This window comes from Staurois parvus, unplaced genomic scaffold, assembly GCF_062004578.1.
Source record: "Staurois parvus isolate SC_StPar_1 unplaced genomic scaffold, SC_StPar_1.0 ptg000365l, whole genome shotgun sequence".
In the NCBI taxonomy this organism is placed as follows: Eukaryota; Metazoa; Chordata; class Amphibia; order Anura; family Ranidae; genus Staurois; species Staurois parvus.
Genome location: NW_028318161.1, coordinates 6,696,586 through 6,718,759, shown reverse-complemented (window position 1 = coordinate 6,718,759; position 22,174 = coordinate 6,696,586). Strand labels below are relative to the sequence as shown.

At 42.3% G+C, this 22,174-nt stretch overlaps 1 protein-coding gene across 7 annotated transcripts in view; it reads left to right on the top strand.

The window, feature by feature from the left end:
• Positions 1-22,174, top strand: part of DAB2IP (DAB2 interacting protein) — a 597,823-nt gene that overhangs the window by 92,932 nt on the left and 482,717 nt on the right. For 2 of the 7 annotated variants that reach the window (XM_089685241.1, XM_089685240.1), the window contains exon 1: positions 5,732-6,159. The exons of 2 other annotated variants lie outside the window; for them this stretch is intronic. In XM_089685241.1, the coding sequence (XP_089541367.1) occupies positions 6,042-6,159 (118 nt within the window). In that variant the 5' untranslated portion in view covers positions 5,732-6,041. Of the gene's footprint in view, positions 1-5,731; positions 6,160-22,174 lie in introns of those variants that run through there. 3 more of the 7 variants (XM_089685239.1, XM_089685238.1, XM_089685242.1) reach the window with 2 other exon arrangements.

The following is a 22,174-nucleotide window of genomic DNA, read 5'->3' as shown; positions in this document are numbered from 1 at the left end:
TTTATGCTCATCTCCTCACCCCCAACCCCTCTCTGCTCACCTCCACACTCCCCTCTCTGCTCACCTCCACATCCCCAACCCCTCTCTGCTGCTCACCTCCACTCCCCCTCTCTGCTCACCTCTACACCCCCCTCTCTGCTCACCTCCACATCTCCCTCTCTGCTCACTTCCACACCCCAAACCCCTATTTGCTCACCTCCACACCCCAAACCCCTATTTGCTCACCTCCACACCCCCAAACCCTCTGCTCACCTCCACACCTCCCTCTGTGCTCACCTCCACACTCCAAACCCCTCTCTGCTCACCTCCACACCCCAAACCCCTATTTTCTCACTTCCAAACCCCTCTCTGCTCACTTGCACATTGACCTCTCTGCTCACCTCCACACCGCAAAACCCCCTGTCAGCACTCCTATGTACACCACTCTCCCTGCTAAGTGCTACAAGCTAACCTCCACCCTCCCTTTTGATCCCCTCTGTGCCCTGCTTTCTACTTACTAGAGCCTTGTTTCAGGCTGTTCTATTACAATCCACACAGCTGTGGGCGGTGCTGGCCGGGTACTGTCCTGTAGGGGGACGTGGAGAGCTCAGGATTCAGAAAACTACCTCCCCCTGCCACTGCTTTGCACTGCTCTGTGCCGGACAAGTGCTTGCTGTTGTAATATTTGGCAGAGCAGGAGTTCGGTTGTATCTGACAGCTTTTTCAAGCACAATGCCATGGCACTCCTGAGAACCTCAGGTGGCACCCTGGGGTGCCGTGGCACTCTGTTTGAGAAACGCTAGAGGATTACCAATCTGTGAAAAGTTGCATCTACAAATTTTTTAACAATTTCAGAATAATGTTCTTCAAAATAAAATTGCTAAGAGTTTAAATATATCATCATCTTCACTATATAATATCTTCAAAAGATTCCAAAAATCTGGGGAAACCTCTGTGTGCAAGGGATAAGGCCAAAACACAATATTGGATGCCCATGATTTTCTGTCCCTCAGATGGCACTTTATTGAAAACAGGTATGATTCTGTGATGGAGATCACTGCATAGGCTCAGGAAAACTTCCAAAGTTCACTGTCTGTTCTCCAGGCCATTCAAAAATGCAAGTTAAAGCTCTGTCATGCAAAGAAGACGTCATATCTGAACGTGATCCAGAAATGTCACCGTCTACTCTGGGCCAAAGTTTATTTAAAATGGTCTGTTGCAAAGTGGAAAACTGTTCTGTGGTCAGACAAATTTAATTTTGAAATTCTTTTAGCAACCATGGGAGCTGTGCCCGGTGCAGTCGGAGTGCATGTTCAGTGCAAATCAGTCCTGTCAGTTTTCTGAGCAATACGGTCCAGCTCAGGTGCGAATTCAGGCCCATTGTTTTCTATGGGAATGCTTCTGAATCTCATGTCATTCACTTGTGAACTGGAAAAAATCCTTACCTGATCCTGATGTAAACCTGACCTGAAATGTTGAACAGCTACTTTGTCAATTAGCTATGAAAGCAGAGCTTCAATTCACACCACACCTGTGTGAATCCACACTTGGAGCAGCATATGTTTCCATCCAGAACATGTCTTTTTCAGTGAAGGCCTTGCTTATTTCAGCAGATCAAGGCTAAACTGCCTACTGCATCCATGACAACAGCATGGTTTCATAGAAGAGTCCAAGTGCTTAAGGGTCCTTTCACACGGGCGTTCCGTTTTTTTCATCAGTTCAGTCAAGTTTTTTCAAAGAAAAAACGGGTGAGTTTGCATCCGTTTTTTCATCTGTTTATATCCGTTTTTTCATCCGTTTTTAGCTATGAGCTGTCAGCGGGGTTCCCCACTAACAGCTGAATGTATATAAAATAAATTTCCTGACAATTAAAAAAATTATTTAAAAAATGGCGTGGGGTCCCCCCCTCCATCCATACCAAGCCCCTTGGATCTGGTTTGGATTTTGAGGGGAACCCTAACTGCAAAATTTAAAAAACAGTGGCGTGGGGTCCCCCTCCAAAATCCATACCAGACCCTTTTCCAAGCATGCAGCCCGGCAGTTCAGGAAAGGGGATGGGGATGAGCGAGCGCCCCCCCCCCCCCTCCTGAACCATACCAGGCCACATGCCCTCAACATGGGGGGCTTGATGGGGACAAGGGCCTCTTCCCCGCAACCCCGGGCTGTGGTTGTGGGGGTCTGCGGGTGGGGGGCTTATCGGAATCTGGAAGCCCCCCCCATGTGACTGAGTAATGGGGTACATGGTACCGCTACTCATTCACAAAAAAAAGTGTAGTGTGAAAAAAGACAGGAGACAGTATTTGACAAGTCCTTTATTAAAAGAAGAAAAATAAAAGAATGTCCCCGAAGTAGACCCAACGTCAATCACGCTGCCCGCCTCGCCTGAAAAAAGAAAGTTTGTGTTGATTGTTCCCTATACAGCCCCCTCCCTGGCCACCAGAAAATGGGCATAACAAACACCTTCTCTGAATGGTGTAGCTGGAGAAAGTGCTCTCATTAATATTGTTCATTTGGGAAAGGAAATCTGTGTCTTTCCCAGGAAATAGCTTTCTCAGAATAACTTACTCCTAACCTTTTTTTTTTTTTTTTTTGTTTGCTTTCAGTTCATTGCGTGTGAAAGATCGGCTGGGTTTCCAGGCACTGGCACTCAAGGCCAAGATTTGCTGAACCACTCCTGGAAATGCAGCAGAGACCGCATTAACAAGTACAAATCATAATGTGGGGAACAGTGTCCCCTGTATTAATTTTTCTGCTGTTTATCTGTGACATAGGTCATGGTACTCTCTCCTGATTGGCCCAGACACCCTGTGTGAAATCCTAACCCCGGCTATTTTGTGGTCTCCACCTTTGCTTGTTAACACAGATGTATAAAATGCTAGGGACTGGCTGAGCCACTTTTCATCCCATTGTCTCTTCACATACAACACAGCAGATGCCTTTTATCCAAATCCTTACAGCTTTTACTTCTTTGAAGCTGGATTTAGTTCACACCAGGCCCCGCCAGTCAGTCATGTCTGTGTTTCTTTCCAGAGGCCACATTAAAATGTCATCATGTTTCCATGGAATTTGTGTCATATCATCTGTGACAGGGCAATACTCTGTTAAGTATAACCAGCAAGGTTATGGTAAGGTGGGCTAAAGGGAACCAAAAATCCTTTACCAAACCAATGCAGACAGTAAGCTCTGTCAGTGCAGGGTGTGCCACCTGGTATAGTTGTCACTGTACAGCACTGTGGAATATGTTATGTTAGGTTGGCCATGTACACTGGATAGTTGCACTTGATTTTCAAAGCTCAGACACAAAAGAGGTTAAAATGGAATTCAAGCCTAACAGTAACTATTCTTAAGAATGTTCCCTCTCCCCTCCTTCTACCTTTTCTGCCTACCCTGTGTACAAAAAGATCTGTATACTTACCTTTTTTATCTTACTCTGGTCCGGTCACATGATCCTGCAGCTCCTGCTCCCCGTGTCATGGAGAGCTGGACAATGGCTGGGAATTTCTAGAGCCAGGACATCCCTCATTGGCTCCCATAGCCCAGTCATTGTCAGCGTTCCCTCCTCTTCCCTGCAGCAGCCACAAAGTTTGTCTTAGACTCTTTTTTTATTGAAGGGATTGTAAATGTTTGATTTTTTTTTAAATAACAAAGTGCTATACTTACCTGCTCTGTGCAATGGTTTTGCACATAGAAGTCCCTATCCTCCTCTTCTCGGGTCCCCCACCCGTGCTCCTAATTCCCCCTCCCTGCTGAGTGCCCCATAGGAAGCAACTTGCTATGGGGGTCTTGTTCTTCCCGCTGATGTGTCTGAGTCTATTAAGAGGGGGAGAGCCATTGCTCTTGTGCTCGACGCTGGATCGAGATCAGGCTTAGGTAAGTAAGGGGGAGCTGAGAGAGGGGAGCTGCATACTGAAACTTTTTGACCTTTATACAGAGAATGCATAAAGGTAAAAAACCTTCAGCCTTTAATAGTGACCATAGTGTTGTGACAGCCAGGAGAGCCGGCAATACCTCACTGTCCACTGTTCTCATGCCTCCCCTGCTGGCCATACACGCATCAATCTGGTTCATATCTTAATGTCCATCGTTTTTCACCTGCATTTCAATTAATTTCGACTAATTGAAATGTGAATAATTTTTCACACTGACAGCTGTTGGCTTTAATGGCCTTTTGGTGTCCTTGATAGTGATCATATTGATTCAGATGAACTTCCAGTTGGTATTATATTGAAAAACTGCTTTCAATTTGCGACAGAATGGTTGATTGTGTGAAAAAAAAATCTGTGTATGGCTGACATAAGGATGCTGTCATAAGAGCAATCTGTCACACTGATTTCCTGTTGGGCTGATTTATACTTTTATGCAATGAGGATAAATCCCTTCCATGACATGACTGTGCAGGCAGAGTGATCAGTCTGGTCCTATAACGCCCCCTGTACCCCCTACCCCCTCCTAAAGATCATCTATTCACTAGATGATTATTGGCTAAGCCTTCATAGGAGAATTTAGGATTGAACATTAAAGTCGGCTTGTTGCAGGAGAGCTGAGCATGCAGGGAGATGAACTCTCTCTCGAATACCAGCAAAAACTTTCCTTTTTGCATTTTGTAAGTAAATAGTTGCAGATTGTAGGCCCCTCAGAGATTGTGGCCCCTCTTGGATGCTTTAATCATTCATTGACCATTTGCTACCCTAGCGTGTCTGCAGTTTGTGGCAGGAGCAGTAAATAATGAGCACACGTGTTTTCCAGGAGTGTGTTACATGTTTGGAGCCCCCGAGATAGCTAATGAGGGTCCTCAATGCAGGAGGCTCTGTCATGGGGTGGCGAAATATTTTGTGTATATGTGAAAAAGAGGATGATGTTTACTTACCCTGCAGACATGCTGCTCCATTGTGGCCGAAGAAAAGAGAATTTCTTATCAGGCTGTTCTGCTGAATATACAATAATTGTAAAAGTTGCATGGCTGGACTTCACAGCTGTATGATATAATTCTCTTCATCTGAATCCCAGTGCTCCCCACATTTCTCTGTGTTCTGCTGTTAGATAGTAATTACTGTTTTGAGCTGCAATTTCTAGTCCTGTTTGTATTGATAAGATTAGATGTCAATCCCTGGTGACATGTTCTGTCACTTCATCAGAACAATTATGAACAATTCTCTGCGATTTGCTGTCTGCCCATCACATCTCTAACAAATTTCAAACTTTCCTTCTGTAAATTTGTATTTTTTCCTGTGCAGAGTTGAATCTGAGTGGCTGCTGAAAAAACAGTTTATACATTTCAGTAAATGAAGCAAACATTGTGGGATTGGGTCTGACTGGCACAGGCAGTCTCTTGATGAAGCAGCCAATGATTTCCCACTGAATCCTTTGGCTTTATGTATATGGCACTTTGTTTCAATTTCTGCAACCATTTTTTTTTTGTAGGGTTACTGATAACCGGGATTAAACACCTCTGAAGACCTGATTGTACCCATACATGTTAGGTAACTGTCATCCCAACCAGGATTGAGCTTTTCTCACAATGTGACAGAAAGGGGGATCATTATGCTGATTTTGCCTCACATAGACATGGCCATCGATTGGATGTCCATATGTGACTGTCCTTAGGATTTAACTTGGAAGTGAGATAAGCAATCTGTGTGGCTTGCTTGGTTTTGCTGTGTAGAGTGTTTATGCAGCAGTAAGAGGGGAGGTCTTGCTGTGGGGTGTGAGTAGTTTCTCTCCAGCCCTCTCACATTACACTCTGCTCTTCCCCTGTCAACATGACTTCTACCTTCAATGCTGTACAGAAAACCCTGTAGGGCTTCACTGTGCACTTCTGACATGCCGCTGCCTGGCTGGACCGTTGTTCTGTGGACACAGCCTGGTCCAGGACAGGTACCTCCACCCCAAAAACTTCCTGTAACTTTCCCCAGCCTTTCATGTCCTGTAAAGCAAAGGAGATTATAAGTGATTCTTCGAGCTGTGGGAGCCCCGGACGTGGCTGAACTATCCGTAGTGCTGATCAAAAGGTGAAATCATTCAGGAGCAAAAATCCCCCTCTGCAGACTCTTAGCAAGGTCACCATGTCTGTGAGCAGGAAAAATTCAGGACGACGCTCCTATTATTACCGCTTATTGGGAAGATCGCAGCTCCAGAGGCAGCGCAGTCGGTCACGAAGTCGCAGCAGACCGCCCAGGAGGGGTAAACATGTTTTACAAACTTAGGTTGCTGTATGTAGCAGCTTCACTATCAGGTTCTTTGATTTCCTGGCTTAAGTTTGGAAAAGATAGAATCTGATTTGTTGCTGCTTCAAAGAGCTTTGATTTCACTTCCTATAAATTTGACAAATTTTATACGTGTGTATACCAGTCTTTTGTAAAGGGAATTTTAAATGTCTTTTGCTCCAACGATTTGTCTTATGAAGAGACATTTTCTGATTATGAAATTGAGAGGGCTGAGGGTGAGCTTCTAGAGGTGAAGCTTTGAGGTTTCCTTAGAGTTGGTGAGTATGAAAAGCTCAGTGTTTTTGTCAGATAAGCGCAGAGACAAGGACGTATGACTGGAGAACACCTGTATAACATTCCCTGAAGGTCTATGGTACCTAAAGAAAAAGACTGCTTTGTGTGGAAGGGCCACGGGGATTACTCACACTCGTGTGTAAAAGTTCTCAAACTTCAGCCAGAGTGCGACTGTTTATGCCAGTTTGCTTCACTCTGCTACAAGGTGACATTTTCTGTCATTTCTGTCATTCTTCATGGAATTATTGCTTCATGTACACGAGTATCTGCTAAACTCAAAGTTTAGAAGCTTTTGGCATTTTTTTTGTCAAAGCTCCTAAACTCAACTCCATAATAGCCTATGTGTCCATGTACACATAGGCATTTAGCAGAGTTTAGGAGCTGCCGCGTTTAGGTGAGGTTAAACGTCCCTCTCCTGAACGCGAAAGAATCGCATTCCGGATAGGAATGTTTCCCGGCGACCGCAGGAAAACGCAATACGTGGCAAAAACGTACTACGTTTGCCGTGTTTTTACCGCATTTTCCGTTTCCCAGCGGCTGGCGGTCAGAGTAGGCTCATGTACATGAAGCCTAAAGACAGAAAGTCAGCTACAACGGAAACATGGGTTGGAATACATTTCTCCCGCTGTACAGGGCTGTGTAGTTATTCTCTCCTCGCCTTTCTCCCCCTCACCTCCCCCTAAGGTCGCATTTATCGTCAACTCTGACTTTTACTCCAAGGATTGATAAAACTTAATTTTTATAGCCCAACTCAAGCTATCTATTTCATTGCATATAACATGGAGCAGTGCTAGAACCTCTGCCAAGTTTTTATTGCCATCTGTATTCATATTGAGAAGATTTTCCCTCATTTGCTATCAGGACAGAAAGTGATTAGACCATTTCTTCTAAAAAGGGACACAACCAAAGCACATTTTAAGTAGAGACGGGTAGAAATTTTAACAATCCTTTAATTGTATGTGCTTGTGTTTATATATTATCTGTGCTTTTCTGTCTTGATGACCGTTTCACCTTCTTCTTACATGGGTATCAGAGACAGAAAGTATGGGAAAATATCCCCAATAGATTCCGAGACAGAAATAAAACCGAACAGAAATCCTGTCCCTTACCTACTTTGTCCACAATGAAAAAAAATGGCTGGAGTTAGGCTTTAATACACATACTATTACTTTTGCTAAATCCACCCCCCTAAGCTAAACTGCTTTACAGTTGACGTGAACTGGCCATGTACCTTCAGGATCTTCAGTCTTGTTACATGGTCTCATTCTAGTCAGTCATGCACAGGCATGACCCATGCTGAAGAAATTTTCATCCCATAGCCTGTAAACACTGAAGGAACTATATATCTGGTACTAAAGTATGTTAGCAGCAGATAGTAGTTAATGTAAACCTGTTTTTTTTAATGTTTCTGCTAAGTTTCAGAAACTTTACAGTGTTCAGCTATGAATGCTATGCTGTTGTCATACAGCAATATCACGAGAACCTGTCTCTGTACAGCAATTGTATGGGACTCTCTATCCATACAGCAATTGTATGAAGACCTGTTTCCATACAGCAAAGATATGATGACCTGTCCCCATACAGCAACAGTATAAAGAATTGTCTGTGTACAGTGATATAAAGAAGGCTGGTCTTAATGTGGAAATAGTATGAGTGTCTGTCCCCATTCAGCAATGGTATGAGGACCTGTCTCCATACAGCAATGGTATGAGGACCTGTCTCCATACAGCAGTGGTATGAGGACCTGTCTCCTTACAGTAGTGGTATGAGGACCTGTCTCCATACAGCAGTGGTATGAGGACCTGTCTCCTTACAGTAGTGGTATGAGGACCTGTCTCCTTACAGCAGTTGCTCGAGGACCTGTCTTCTTACAGCAGTGGTATGAGGACCTGTCTCCATACAGCAGTGGTATGAGGACCTGTCTCCTTACAGCAGTGGTATGAGGACCTGTCTCCGTACAGCAGTGGTATGAGGACCTGTCTCCGTACAGCAGTGGTATGAGGACCTGTCTTCGTACAGCAGTGGTATGAGGACCTGTCTTCGTACAGCAGTGGTATGAGGACCTGTCTCCGTACAGCAGTGGTATGAGGACCTGTCTTTGTACAGCAGTGGTATGAGGACCTGTCTTTTTACAGCAGTGGTATGAGGACCTGTCTTCGTACAGCAGTGGTATGAGGACCTGTCTTCGTACAGCAGTGGTATGAGGACCTGTCTTCGTACAGCAGTGGTATGAGGACCTGTCTTCGTACAGCAGTGGTATGAGGACCTGTCTTCGTACAGCAGTGGTATGAGGATCTTTGAGGACCTTTGTCTGTGCAGCAGTGGTATGAGTACCTTTTGTCTGTACAGCAGTAGTGTGTCTTCATACAGCAATGGTATAAGAACCTGACTCTATACAGCAAGGGTATGAGGACCTGTCTCCATACAGCAATGGTATGAGGACCTGTCTCCATACAGCAATGGTATGAGGACCTGTCTCCATACAGCAATGGTATGAGGACCTGTCTCCATACAGCAATGGTATGAGGACCTGTCTCCATACAGCAAAGGTATGAGGACCTGTCTCCATACAGCAAAGGTATGAGGACCTGTCTCCATACAGGAGAGGTATGAGGACCTGTCTCCATACAGCAAAGGTATGAGGACCTGTCTCCATACAGCAAAGGTATGAGGACCTGTCTCCATACAGCAAAGGTATGAGGACCTGTCTCCATACAGCAAAGGTATGAGGACCTGTCTCCATACAGCAAAGGTATGAGGACCTGTCTCCATACAGCAAAGGTATGAGGACCTGTTTCCATACAGCAATGGCATGAGGACCTGTCTCCATACAGCAAGCAGGGAATTTAGTCATGAAGTGTAGCATTGGGTAAGGATAACGGCAATGCCAGGTATGGGCTCTTTGTATGGAAATACTTCTTTGCTGTGACCCTGAACACTGTGGCAGTTTCTGGAGAACCAGTCAATAAATCACTTTTTTCACTTATAAATTTGAAATGAAGGAATAACTCATCTGTGCACAGAAATATGACTATTCTGTCCCAAGTATATGCATTTGTTCTGTGTTGTACTGAACTGCATCAGGTTACTGTTTTCAGGTATGCTGACAATCTAGTGGTAGTCTGGGACCACTACAGTTGGTACTCTGTGATTTGGTATCTCCCTGTCCTCCCCTCCTGTTTAGTGCTAGTTAGTTTAGTTTAGAGCTTCCCTGTTTCTTCCCTGTTCCCTCAGTGTGTGTTGGTTCTTTGCAGAGATAAAGCTTAGGAAAGTCACTGTCTTCTTGCACTTCCAAAGACTGAAAAAAACGTCCTCTGTCGTGAAATGATCGGTAATAAAATTATGCTGGATTTACCTTCTGCGTCTCTCTGAAAAATTAAGCTGTCTGTGGATGATGCCAGGTCAGCAGGTGACCATACTGTCTGGACTGGGTCTAAGAGGAGGTAAACTGGGAATAGTGTTTATCAGCTGGCAAATTAATTTCCTGTTTTGTGGCTCGACTCTTGAATTTGTTAAATGCTCATATATTGCTACAGTGTAGTCAGGATGCAGGTTTGTTGGTGGAATTCAGAACATTGCCATCCCTTTTCTAGGTGATTATACCATGCACGCCACAGCTCCCTGTAAATTAGATTAGTTTGTGTGTAACCGGATTTGCATGATTAAACTTTTTCTGTTTTTCAAACAGCTAGTAAAGGACATAACAGCAACAATTAAAAGAAATAAAAACTGTTTTTGAGGAAGTCATTTAGCTGTATGCAACCCATTTCCAGTGCTTTCAATCTTCTGAAGAATGCAGTTGCTTTAGAGATTCTTGCATTCTATGGCTGCTTTCATACTGATCCGCTTTTGGTGCATGTTTTGTCCGGTAAAAAAAACCTCACCAAAAACGCATACCTCCATTGAAATGAATGGTAACTGCATCAAAAACATATGAAAAACGCATTAAAAATGCAACGCACCTGTGGTAAGTTCTCAAGCTTTGCTTCACAGAATTGCACGATAAGGGAAATCACATTCTATTTAATGGTGCCCTTCTAATCATCTTGTGCTCTTCTAATCAACCCTGGAAAAGGTACCTGATGGACTTTAGTGCAATCTCAGCCTCATAGACTTCTATGTTATCTCACAGAATTCATATGTTATTTTCACAGAATAACAAAGATAAGAAGCATTCCTCTGACTTTGATGGATTCAGTGTTTTTTGTTTTTTTTGTAAACCCTCATCTCTCCTCCCTGGTCATCCTTCATCCATGGATTTTGCGATTTTGGAGCCTTCCTTCGATCGATTGACCAATCCTCAATCAAACGATCTTTTCTTTGATCGATCAATTAACTAATCATTCAGTCGTTCAAAGGATCAATCGACCTGAGGAAGGATTGATTGATCAAAAGATGAGTCGATCAATCAAAGGAAGGATCAAAGGAAGGATAGATTGAAGGAAGGAAATATCAAAACCACTTCAGTGTGAACCTAGGTTTTAGGCAGCAAGGATGAGACTGGAGAGGTGAAAGTAAAAAAAAAACCCACTGATCCATCAAAGTCGCATAGAAATTGTTTCTTACCTATGCTGGTGCGACCTTTGTGAGATAACATAGAAGTCTATGGGCCTGAAATCGCACTGAAGTCAGAATATGGGATTTCCCTTGTCAGGCAATTCCATGAACCCAGGCTTGGGAACCTCTAAAGTTTCATCAATAGTTGCAGTGGAAATCGCATTAAAATAGTGGGAAGTGACATGGGGAAAGCGCAGTGCAAACACATTAAAAACGCATAATGCATTGTGTTAAATTGAATGCAAAGCTGGAAAAACTCAGCAAAAATGCATATGCTGCTGCGGCCAGACTCATCCACCTTACTAACCGCACTGTATCTGCCACCCCTCTCTGCCAATCCCTCCACTGGCTTCCGATTGCCCAACGGATAAAATTCAAAACACTAACAGTGATGTTCATAATATTGCCCCACAATGTGTCGGCACAAGTCTGATCATTGGAGGAGAGCGGGATGAGTTCCAGCACAGCTAGAGAACTGACCACACTGTGCTCTCCTGCCAAGTGTGGTCAGTTTTGATAGGAAAGCAGATGGACTGGCAGGAAGATCAGGGATTTCACACAAAGGACGCAATACAAAGAGAACAGGATACTTTCTCATATAAATACATGGTACAGCAGGAACATATCAGGAATATGAAATGTTGGGTTTACATATTCTTTAACTATTTGATATTCAATCTATTGGTGAGACCCTAAAGAATAGGTTGAGCATATGCTGATAACAGAGTGCTTCCTGTGTGTGTTTACTTGAATAATACCCTTTCACTCAAGGCAAAAATGTTTTGTTTTGTTTTTTCTGTGTTATGTGAGCTGCAGAAGTTTCTAGGTTAAAGTTTAAGGCATCAGGACCCCCAATTCCAGCTGCTGTTCTGGATTCCATTTCTGAGTTTAAGTGAAGCTTCTTCTGGCAGAGATCACACAGTTTTCAGTGGCTGGTTTGAACATGCACAGAAACCCTTGTGTCACCGGCAGGGTAAACTCAAAATGTGAATTATTAGCCTTCTGCTAAACTGCACCTGAAAACCTAAATCCTGCTAAATGCTATACCTTTGGTGTGTGGATGCTGGATGGTGGGTGGCATTTGGGCTCATGTCAAAGGGTCTTCATATGCAGTATTTTACAAGAGAAGGCTACATCTGACATGCTTTTGCCTACGGTTCAACGACACCTTAAAAGTACTTGCTGCGTCCAGAGAAATACAATGCAAAGCAGGTTATACACAGCCACTGAACTGCTATTTGTACTGGTAAACCGAAACCAATAGGATTTTGATGATCCAAACATACATTGCATATCAAGCTATGCCCGTCGTCATGCTCCCTTTATCTCCCAGTCCTGGCAGGTTTGCTGGCTTGGCTTGTCACTATTCTGCAGTTTCCTCTGAGTCATGTGACTCTCCCGCACTTTAGGTGCTCAGAATTGGCAAACTCTTCCTTTCTGTAACAAAGCAATCCTCGTATTACATTATTGTTTGGCTGGAGCCATCAGATATGGAAACTATTTTTTGTTTTGTGAGAGTCATGTGTGAGTTTAACTGACCCTCTGGGTTAATTCCCACTCACATTCAGAAAGCAAAGTGAGGAGGATGAGCCAGATACCATCAGGAAATGATGCTGTGATCCTCTGTTGGAGAAGAAGATGGAATACTACTTTTATGGCCTTGTTTGTTACATAAAGCTGTGTTTTAGGAACAAACTCAACAAGATTTTCCCACTGGAGCTGCGAACTATGAAAAAGTGAAAGGTTGCACATTGTTACAGGCATACATTGTTATTGGTGTACATTGTCAACCCAGGGTGCCATTTTGATGTGGGATATGTCAATATATGTGTCACAATGATATGGGTCTAGCACATGTGGCATAATTTGACAATCTGGACACATAGGTGCTCCCACTGATAACCATATTTTGGGCATTTAGTACAGTGTGGATTGATGCAATGTATACCATGGGACCTGATTCTATGCATCAATAACTTGATGGATGCTGTTTTCTAGTTGAGTGGAAGAATCATGGTTCAACCCTGGTGTTAATGATATTTTTCATGTGCTCAGGCAGATTTAATGTATATGTGATAGGCATGGATCCCGTGGAAGCGATTCATTAATGAACCGCGTAGATATTGGAAGCCACATTGGAGAAAATAGCATGTACTTAAAGAAGAGCTACAATTTCCTAACCTAAATCTTATTAAATATATTCTTAGTTAGCTTAGGCAGCAGTTTCACTAAATAGGCTATTAATTTAAAAGAAAATCGAGTGTTTACTGTTTTAACTATGAGGATGATTACCTTAGAATCCAAGTCTGTTGGCGGTCATCCCGAGTGTGGGCACCTGAAGCCATCACCCTTTAAATTCTAGGATTTTGTGTAGCTGGTTACTCAGCATGCACATCTAGTTCTCGGGCCTGCGCTGTAATCACGTCGCGGCACATAGAGTTGTTGACGCCTAACGCCTGTAACCGCGTCATTCCCAGTTTTTAAATAACACGATGCCAGAAGCGAAGATGCCCATTGATTCCTGGGATTGACACCAATATCCCAGGAGTCAATGGGACATCCTTAATGACGTAGATTGCCATGGCAAAGTGGCAGGAATTTTACATGTTTAATGTTTTTACAGTATTTCCAACTTTGGGCTATGATCTACACATTATTATATTTTATGTTTGTATTTCATTTTGTCACCCGCTTTTTTAATTGCATAATAAGGAAGATATTGATTTTATATATTGATGTATATAATTTCTTGGTGGCACATGTAAAGTCCCAATTCTTTGGCCCCCACCCTTTGTAGGTGGTAGGTGTTCTATGGATATGTTAAGTCTACCTTTTATGTATTCTTAAGTATCCAATTTATAGTCCTACTACATCTACTGAAAAGGGTCTTCCCACCCACCCATAGATTTCTCTTTATTCTATCTGTCTCTGGATTCAGTTGCAGGCTGTCTCTTAACAACTGTTCTCATTTTTATTGGCTTTTCCATCTGGTTGCCATCAAGGAATCAGTCACAAACAAGTAGAAAGGATCTTCTGGGGGACAGCAGCCTCTTTTTACTTGAATATTTTCTGTGCCAGATCCCTTTTGTCCTCTAGTGTGTGGACAAAGCACTTGAATTTTCGAAGGCTCATACTGAATGTGATTAAGGAGATGCGGATTCCAGCAACCATAAGTATTTATCTGTCAGGGCAGGTGGGTACAGAGGATGAATGCTGGGATGGCAGTAAGAGCCACTTGACAGGAAGGCCACGTCTCCTGAACATTTTCAGTTCTGACTGTAGTATAGCTTTCATCGCTAAGAGGAATTTTCATGTCAGTTTTCCTTTGTACTACTCATGGCAGACTTATAAGCACCTTTTTAATCCCCTGTGAATGGAGAAATGGAGAGGAGGATTATTCCTGTCAGGAAACTGCTGCCGATTTAAAAATGTGGGAGCTCAGGCGCTGCTTCTCTTTAAATGCCTCTGGTGACCCAGTTTAGAGGGAATTGTATGAAATTTAGCAGTTTCTCCTCCATAAACAAACACGAGTCCCTGGGCTCCTGTTTATACGTCCCCAGTGCATATGCCAGAGAAACTGACTGCAATAATCGTTCCTAATCCAAGCTAATCCCTCTCTAGCTTCTTCATCTCCGTGTCCAGGGAAGAGTCACTTCCTGTTCCTGACATAAATCTCTTTGTGCATAGAGGTGCCCAGGTAAGTATGGACAGTATATGGACTGCTGATGTGGTGGGCAGAGCTTCTATATATGTTGCTCTTACGTCGAGTTGTAGACTATAACCTTTAGGGTGTATAAGCCAATATTTTACTGATCTTCATGGGTAAAATGTCAACTTTGCATTATTTGGTTATAGAACTGTAAAATGAATTGATATTTCTATTTGGTCATTTCAGCAGCTCTGCATTTTTAAGGCAATATCCATAACGGAGGTGACAGCAGATATCAATCAATAATAAAAATGTCTTGTCCTTCCCGTAGGCCAGAGTGCTTATTTATTATGAAGTCCGCAGTCCAAGGATCATATGGAGAAATTTTGCCATGTTTTGCTGTAGGGGTGCAGCTCCTACAGGGTACTGCAGAACCTGTTTGCCAAATTCCAAAATCAATATTTAGCTGTTTTTCCTTTGGCGACAAATAGCAATTGTAGCCATTTCTCTTCTCTATAAAGACATTTGGAATAGTTGCCCCAACGACGGGGTTTTTTAATGACGAAACGCGTAGGATGGTGCTACCGCGTGTGACGTCATCATGCAATGGATTGTGGCCATCTTGTTTGTAAATCTTCTATTTTTATGTGATATGCCGATTTACATTTGACATATGTGAGTGCATTACTTTTGAATAAATATGTGAACCGCTATTTGCTACACTATGAGATGGTTTTGTTTTATCTCTGGCTTACATACTATTGTGAGATAGCTTTCTATCCTGGTGGAGTGGTCCTTGGTCCTGCGGAAAGTCTTGCTTCATATGTGTACCTGTGGAGTGGGAGCCTGGACGTCTGGCCATCATATCCTGATATCTGAATGAGTTTTTGGCTGCTTGGCTTTGGTGGTCATAACTATGCGGCAAGAGGCTGTGTGTGCTCATTGAAGGTGGAGGATCATTTCTCTGGGTTCTGACACGCTGTAGCACTCTTACAGGTGGTCAATGTTTTGTTTTCCCTCTGGATACTCTATACATCTGGAAGTCTGGAAGGACTTTATCTATGGTTTTATATGGTGTTTTTATAATACAAAAGACTGTTGTTGAACCTCACAATTTTTTTTATTTTTTTTTCACTGTAAATTTCAGTAGTTCTTTACTCCACCCTGAACTGGATGCAATCCTTTATTCCCCGTGGAGAGGAGCATCAGAAGGGGTTTCCTCGTCATTCTTATTTGTTTCATTCTATGAAACTGCTCAGTGTTCAATGTCATAACTTTACCAGACAAACTTTTAAACATTAGATGAGCTGCAAAATATAGCAGATGAAGGAGCGTGCTGATCTTTTTAAATAGCACACAGTGGGCTTAGGGTCCCATTAGGTTTGCCATCACAGATGAATTGGACTGCATTGATGGGTAGCACAGGAGCAGCTCCATGTCACGGGCAGGCTTTGCTGTCTATTACAGGCCCAGGACAGGAATCATGATTTATTTTTTTCTTTTAGACACACCTTAAGAGCTCAAACAACAGTAAAAAGTCTTCCCCACAGTTCGTATGCAACTCCAGAAGATATATTATTGTATCCCTTACCGATTAAATCAAATCTGAAACAATACTCTTAAGTGGAATTGTAAAGTGTTACTAAACCCACATCAGTAAAATCAGTGTGTATGTGCGGTAAAGTATGCTTGTTATACTCACTGTGGAACTTGAGGGGTGAATTCTCTGCATTGTGTAAAAAGGCTGTTTGATCCTGTCTTCTCTGATACTCCCCTTCTACTGTCCCTAATCTGTCTGCTGATAGTACAGAGCTGTAGGAGTCACTCTGCACATGCTCAATTTAGTGTGTATTGCTAGAGGTTTTTTTTTTTCTTTGGGAGGGTGATCAGCACAGAGCCAATCAGCACTGTCCAGACAGAGAGTCAGGGGTTATGCAGCCTCATAGGACAGTCAGAGCAGAATGAAGTCTCCTCCTACAAGCTTTAACCAGTGCTCTGCTGTACACTGATAGAAGTCGCAAGACTGCTATATTCTGCTAGTAAGAAAAGGTATTTAGCAGTTTATATTTACTAAAATAACTGCATTTCCATGTTGTGTGTACTGTGGGAGACCAGATTTAATGAATGCAGGGTCCTTGGTTTAGTAACATTTTAATGCTGGTTACAAAGCTGATATGAAATGTCTACCGGGGTGTGACTTTTCTGTCAGGTTGGGACAGGGATGTGCTGGGTGTCGGTGTTTACTCTGCACCTCTGGCTGTTTACTTTCTACAGTGAACTTTGATGAGTGAGCTTGATGAAATTTGCTAATCACATGACGTGTTGCTGGTTGTGTCAGTAGCGGAGTGTCACTATCTTCGCAGTCATTGTCCTGAAAGCGGAATTTCTTCACCTTCTCTGTGTACACAAAAATAGCCTCAGAGGGAACACTGGGGCAAGGATTCCACCATTTTCCACCAGCATAAGATGTACAATGCACCTGTAGTTTCATGGTGTCATTTGTTGCTTAGTATGCACAGTCTATAGTAGAGTAAATCTTCACTTTGCAGTGTCAAAGGTATATTTGTGCTCAAACATGAGGCATGTGCCATGGAAATGCCTGCCTCCTCTACACAGAAGCTGCCACTGACGCTGATCCTGAGATCTTCAGAATAGGTAAGTATGCAGTGGGGAAAATAATTATTTGATCCCATGCAGATTGCCCACTTACAAAGAAATGAAGGATCTGTAAATTTTATCATAGGTGCATTTTAAATGATAGAGACAGAATATCAACCATAAATCCAGAAATTTAGTTGCAGTTCAGTGAGTAAAATAGGTATTTGATCTCCCACCAACCAGCAATAATTCTGGCTACCACAGACTGGCTATGTGCTCATGTGGTACACAGATTAGTCCTGTCAATTTAAGAAGGTGCTCCTAACGACAACTTGTTATGTGTATAAAAGACACCTGTCCACAGAATCTTTTTTTCCATTCAAACCTCATCATCATGGGCAAGACCAAAGAGCTGTCAAAGGATATCGGGGACAAGATTGTAGACCTCTACAAGGCTGAAATGTGCTACAAGACCATCAGCAAGAAGCTTGGTGAGAAGGAGACAACTGTTGGAGTGATTATTTGCAAATGGAAGAAATACAAAATAACCATCAATCACCCTCGGTCTGGAGCTCCATGCAAGATTTCACCCCATGGGGTAAGTATGATCATGAGAAAAGTGAGGGTTCAGCCCAGAACTACACGAGAGGAGCTTGTGAATGATCTCAAGGCAGTTCGGACCACAGTCCCCAAACAAACCACTGGTAACACAATACGCCGCCATGGATTGAAATCCTGCAGCGCCCAAAAGGTCTCCCTCCTCAAGAAGGCACATGTACAGGCCCATCTGAAGTTTGCCAAGGAACATCTGAATGATTCAGAGAAAGACTGGGAGAAAGTGCTGTAGTCAGATGAGACCAAAATTCAGCTCTTTGGCATTAACTTGACTCGCCATGTTTGAAGGAAGAAAATGCTGACTATGACCATAAGGACACCATCCCTACAGTCAAGTACGGAGGTGGAAACATTATGCTTTGGGACTGTTTCTCTGTTGAAGGTACAGGCCAAATTTTCAGCATTGAGGGGCCAATAGACGGGACAGTGTATTGTAAAATCTTGGATGTGAACTTTCTTTCCTCAGCTAGAACACTGAAAATGTATGGTGGATGGGTCATACATACAATGACCCAAAACATACCCCCAAGGCAATAAAGGAGCTACAAGAAGAAGCACATTAACCCCTTCATGCCTAAGGGTAAAACTAGTCTTAAAGCCTAAGTAAAATTTTACACTTTGACATGTGTTAGTAAAACCAAACATATCATCAAAACTATTTTGTACATATAGGTGAATTATACCTTGTTTTTTTTTTTTTTTTTTAGGACAAATTGGGCTTTCATTTAGTGGTAAATGGTAATGGATAGCTCCTGATCTTTTTTATTTATTCTCAAAGGAAAACCGGCCCAAAATAGTAAAAAAAAATGTTTTTTTTTAATTTAGCTGTGTGTTTCTTGTTACTACCATAACTTACCAACAAAGAACAACCCACAATAAATTTTAAAGCTCTTGACGATTGCAGCAATATTATATACAGTGGGGATCGAAAGTTTGGGCACCCCAGCTAAAAATTTGTATTAATGTGCATAAAGATGCCAAGGAAAGATGGAAAAATCTCCAAAAGGCATCAAATTACATATTAGACATTCTTATAATATGTCAACAAAAGTTAGATTTTATTTCCATCATTTACACTTTCAAAATAACAGAAAACAAAAAAATGGCGTCTGCAAAAGTTTGGGCACCCTGCAGAATTTATAGCATGCACTGCCCCCTTTGCAAAGCTGAGACCTGCCAGTGTCATGGATTGTTCTCAATCATCGTCTGGGAAGACCAGGTGATGTCAATCTCAAAGGTTTTAAATGCCCAGACTCATCTGACCTTGCCCCAACAATCAGCACCATGGGTTCTTCTAAGCAGTTGTCTAGAAAACTGAAACTGAAAATAGTTGACGCTCACAAAGCTGGAGAAGGCTATAAGAAGATAGCAAAGCGTTTTCAGATGTCAATATCCTCTGTTCGGAATGTAATTAAGAAATGGCAGTCATCAGGAACAGTGGAAGCTAAAGCAAGATCTGGAAGACCAAGAAAAATATCAGACAGAACAGCTCGCAGGATTGTGAGAAAAACAATTCAAAACCCACGTTTGACTGCACGATCCCTCCAGAAAGATCTGGCAGACACTGGAGTTGTGGTACACTATTCCACTATAAAGAGATACTTGTACAAATATGGTCTTCATGGAAGAGTCATCAGAAGAAAACCTCTTCTACGTCCTCACCACAAAAATCATATAGACAAGCCTGATGCATTTTGGAAACAAGTTCTGTAGACCGATGAGGTTAAAATTGAACTTTTTGGCTGGAATGAGCAACGGTACGTTTGGAGAAGAAGGGGCACAGAATTTAATGAAAAGAACCTCTGTCCAACTGTTAAGCATGGGGTTGGATCAATCATGCTTTGGGGTTGTGTTGCAGCCAGTGGCACAGGGAACATCACGAGTAGAAGGAAAAATGGATTCAATAAAATTTCAGCAAATTTTGAATGGTAACTTGATGCCATCTGTGAAAAAGCTGAAGTTAAAGAGAGGATGGCTTCTACAAATGGATAATGATCCTAAACACACCTCGAAACCACAGGGGATTACATCAAGAGGCGTAAACTGAAGGTTTTGCCATGGCCTTCACAATCTCCTGACCTCAACATAATTGAAAATCTATGGATAGACCTTAAAAGAGCAGTGCGTGACAGACAGCCCAGAAATCTCAAAGAACTGGAAGACTTTTGTAAGGAAGAATGGGCAAAGATACCTCAAACAAGAATTGAAAGACTCTTGGCTGGCTACAAAAGCATTTACAAGCTGTGATACTTGCCAAAGGGGGCAGTACAAGATATTAACTCTGCAGGGTGCCCAAACTTTTGCAGACGCCATTTGTTTGTTTTCTGTTATTTTGAAAGTGTAAATGATGGAAATAAAATCTAACTTTTGTTGACATTATAAGAATGTCTAATCTGTAATTTGATGCCTTTTGGAGATTTTTCCATCTTTCCTTGGCTTCTTTATGCACATTAATACAAATTTTTAGCTGGGGTGCCCAAACTTTCGAACCTCACTGTATGTGTATGTTATTTGTTTGTACCTGTACTACAGCCCAGAATCAATAGTGTGCATTTTGTTTTTTTTTCCTAAAACACACTGACACTAACTGACACTGATACCAATTTAAAAAAAAAATAAAATCCTGACCTTTAATCCTGCGCTTGACCCAAACACATTAACCTGGCACTGAACTAGATCAAACCTTGATCTAGGTATTTTTTCTTTATTTTTCCTTTTATTTTTTAATATTTATCTTTTTTTTTGTATTTATTTACAAACCGTTGGCATCAACAGGGTCTTTCTCTCTGAATATATAAAAATATATGCTGAAGCATAGGAACGATCCACCCACTGACCACCCCAGGCCCCCATTCTTGGACATTTATGTTCTTTTTTTAACTGTCAATGAAAAATCTCATCCAGCAGTGACGTATATTCTGAGAGAAAGACCCTGTTGCTGCCAAAATAGACAGATCGGTGCTGCAGCTGAATGGTGTTTTGTAGGGCCTTTGATAATGTGCTCTTGCCACGAAACGCGTTAGAAATAAGGATACCTCTCCTACCACTTGTTACCTACATGGTCCATGCATCTGACTGTCGGCCATCTTTTTGGATTCTGTGAATCAGCTTCTTTGGATATTACTATGTAAGTGTGCTACCTGTTTTTACCAATCTCTTGAATAAAAATACTACACTATCAAGATTTCTCTCTTTTGGGTCTTATTGCTAAGTCTCTAAGGTGGTCTCCTGATATGAAAGCACACCACCCCTGGCGATAGATGATATAAGGCATATTCGTGTTACTGTAAAGAGGCGCACTCCCCCTGGTGGTAGGAGACGGCAAGAGTTGTGCACAGTTGTTCCTGAGGGCTCTACGCTGATGACCTTTTGGCTGTGACCAGGAGTAGGTCATTATACTCCAATGCGCTTTGGCTTGCGCTATCTGGTTAGTGCATTTTACAGCTATTCTCCTATCACAGAAGTCACGATTTGATTGGCACTCGGATGTACCCCTAGATCTAATGACTCTAACATCCCTATCACTATATGCGCTTCGATTGGTTGGATGAATCTTTATTACTTACCCGACCACTGTTTACATTAATTTATGTACGTTAAACCTGGTGCATGTCATACCACTAATGTATTTCCTTCCATTTCTGTTGTGCATATGTAAATTTTCCTTACTATACACTCAAGCGCTGCATTTTGTGCTTTATTTTATTTTCTATGAAGAGGTTATACAAGGTTTACCTTTATGCTAGCGGCTTGAATCTTTCAGATCCAGCGCTTGTTTTTATCCTATTTAGAGATATACTGTCAGCCCAGATTCAGCCAAATGCAGCAAAGTTGATTGGACGGCGCTTCACAGTACAGATGGACAATGATCCAAAACACACTGCAAAAGCAACCCATGAGCTTTTGAAGGAAAAGAAGTGGAATGTCCTGCAATGGCCGAGTCAATCACCTTATCTCAACCCAATTGAGCATGCATTTCACTTGCTGAAGGCAAAACTAAAGGCAGAAAGACCCACAAACAAAGAACAACTGAAGACAGCTGCGAGCCTGGCAAAGCATCAGAAAGGAGGAAACCCAGTCTCTGGTAATGTCCATGGGTTCCAGACTTCAGGCAGTCATTGCCATTAAAGGATTCTCAACAAAATATTAAAAATGAACATTTTATTCATGATTATATTCATTTGTCCAATTACTTTTGGTCCCTTGAAAAAGGGGGATGGCTACTCTTAAGAGCTGCAATTCCTAAACCCTTCCTCCAATTTGGATGTTCATACCTTCA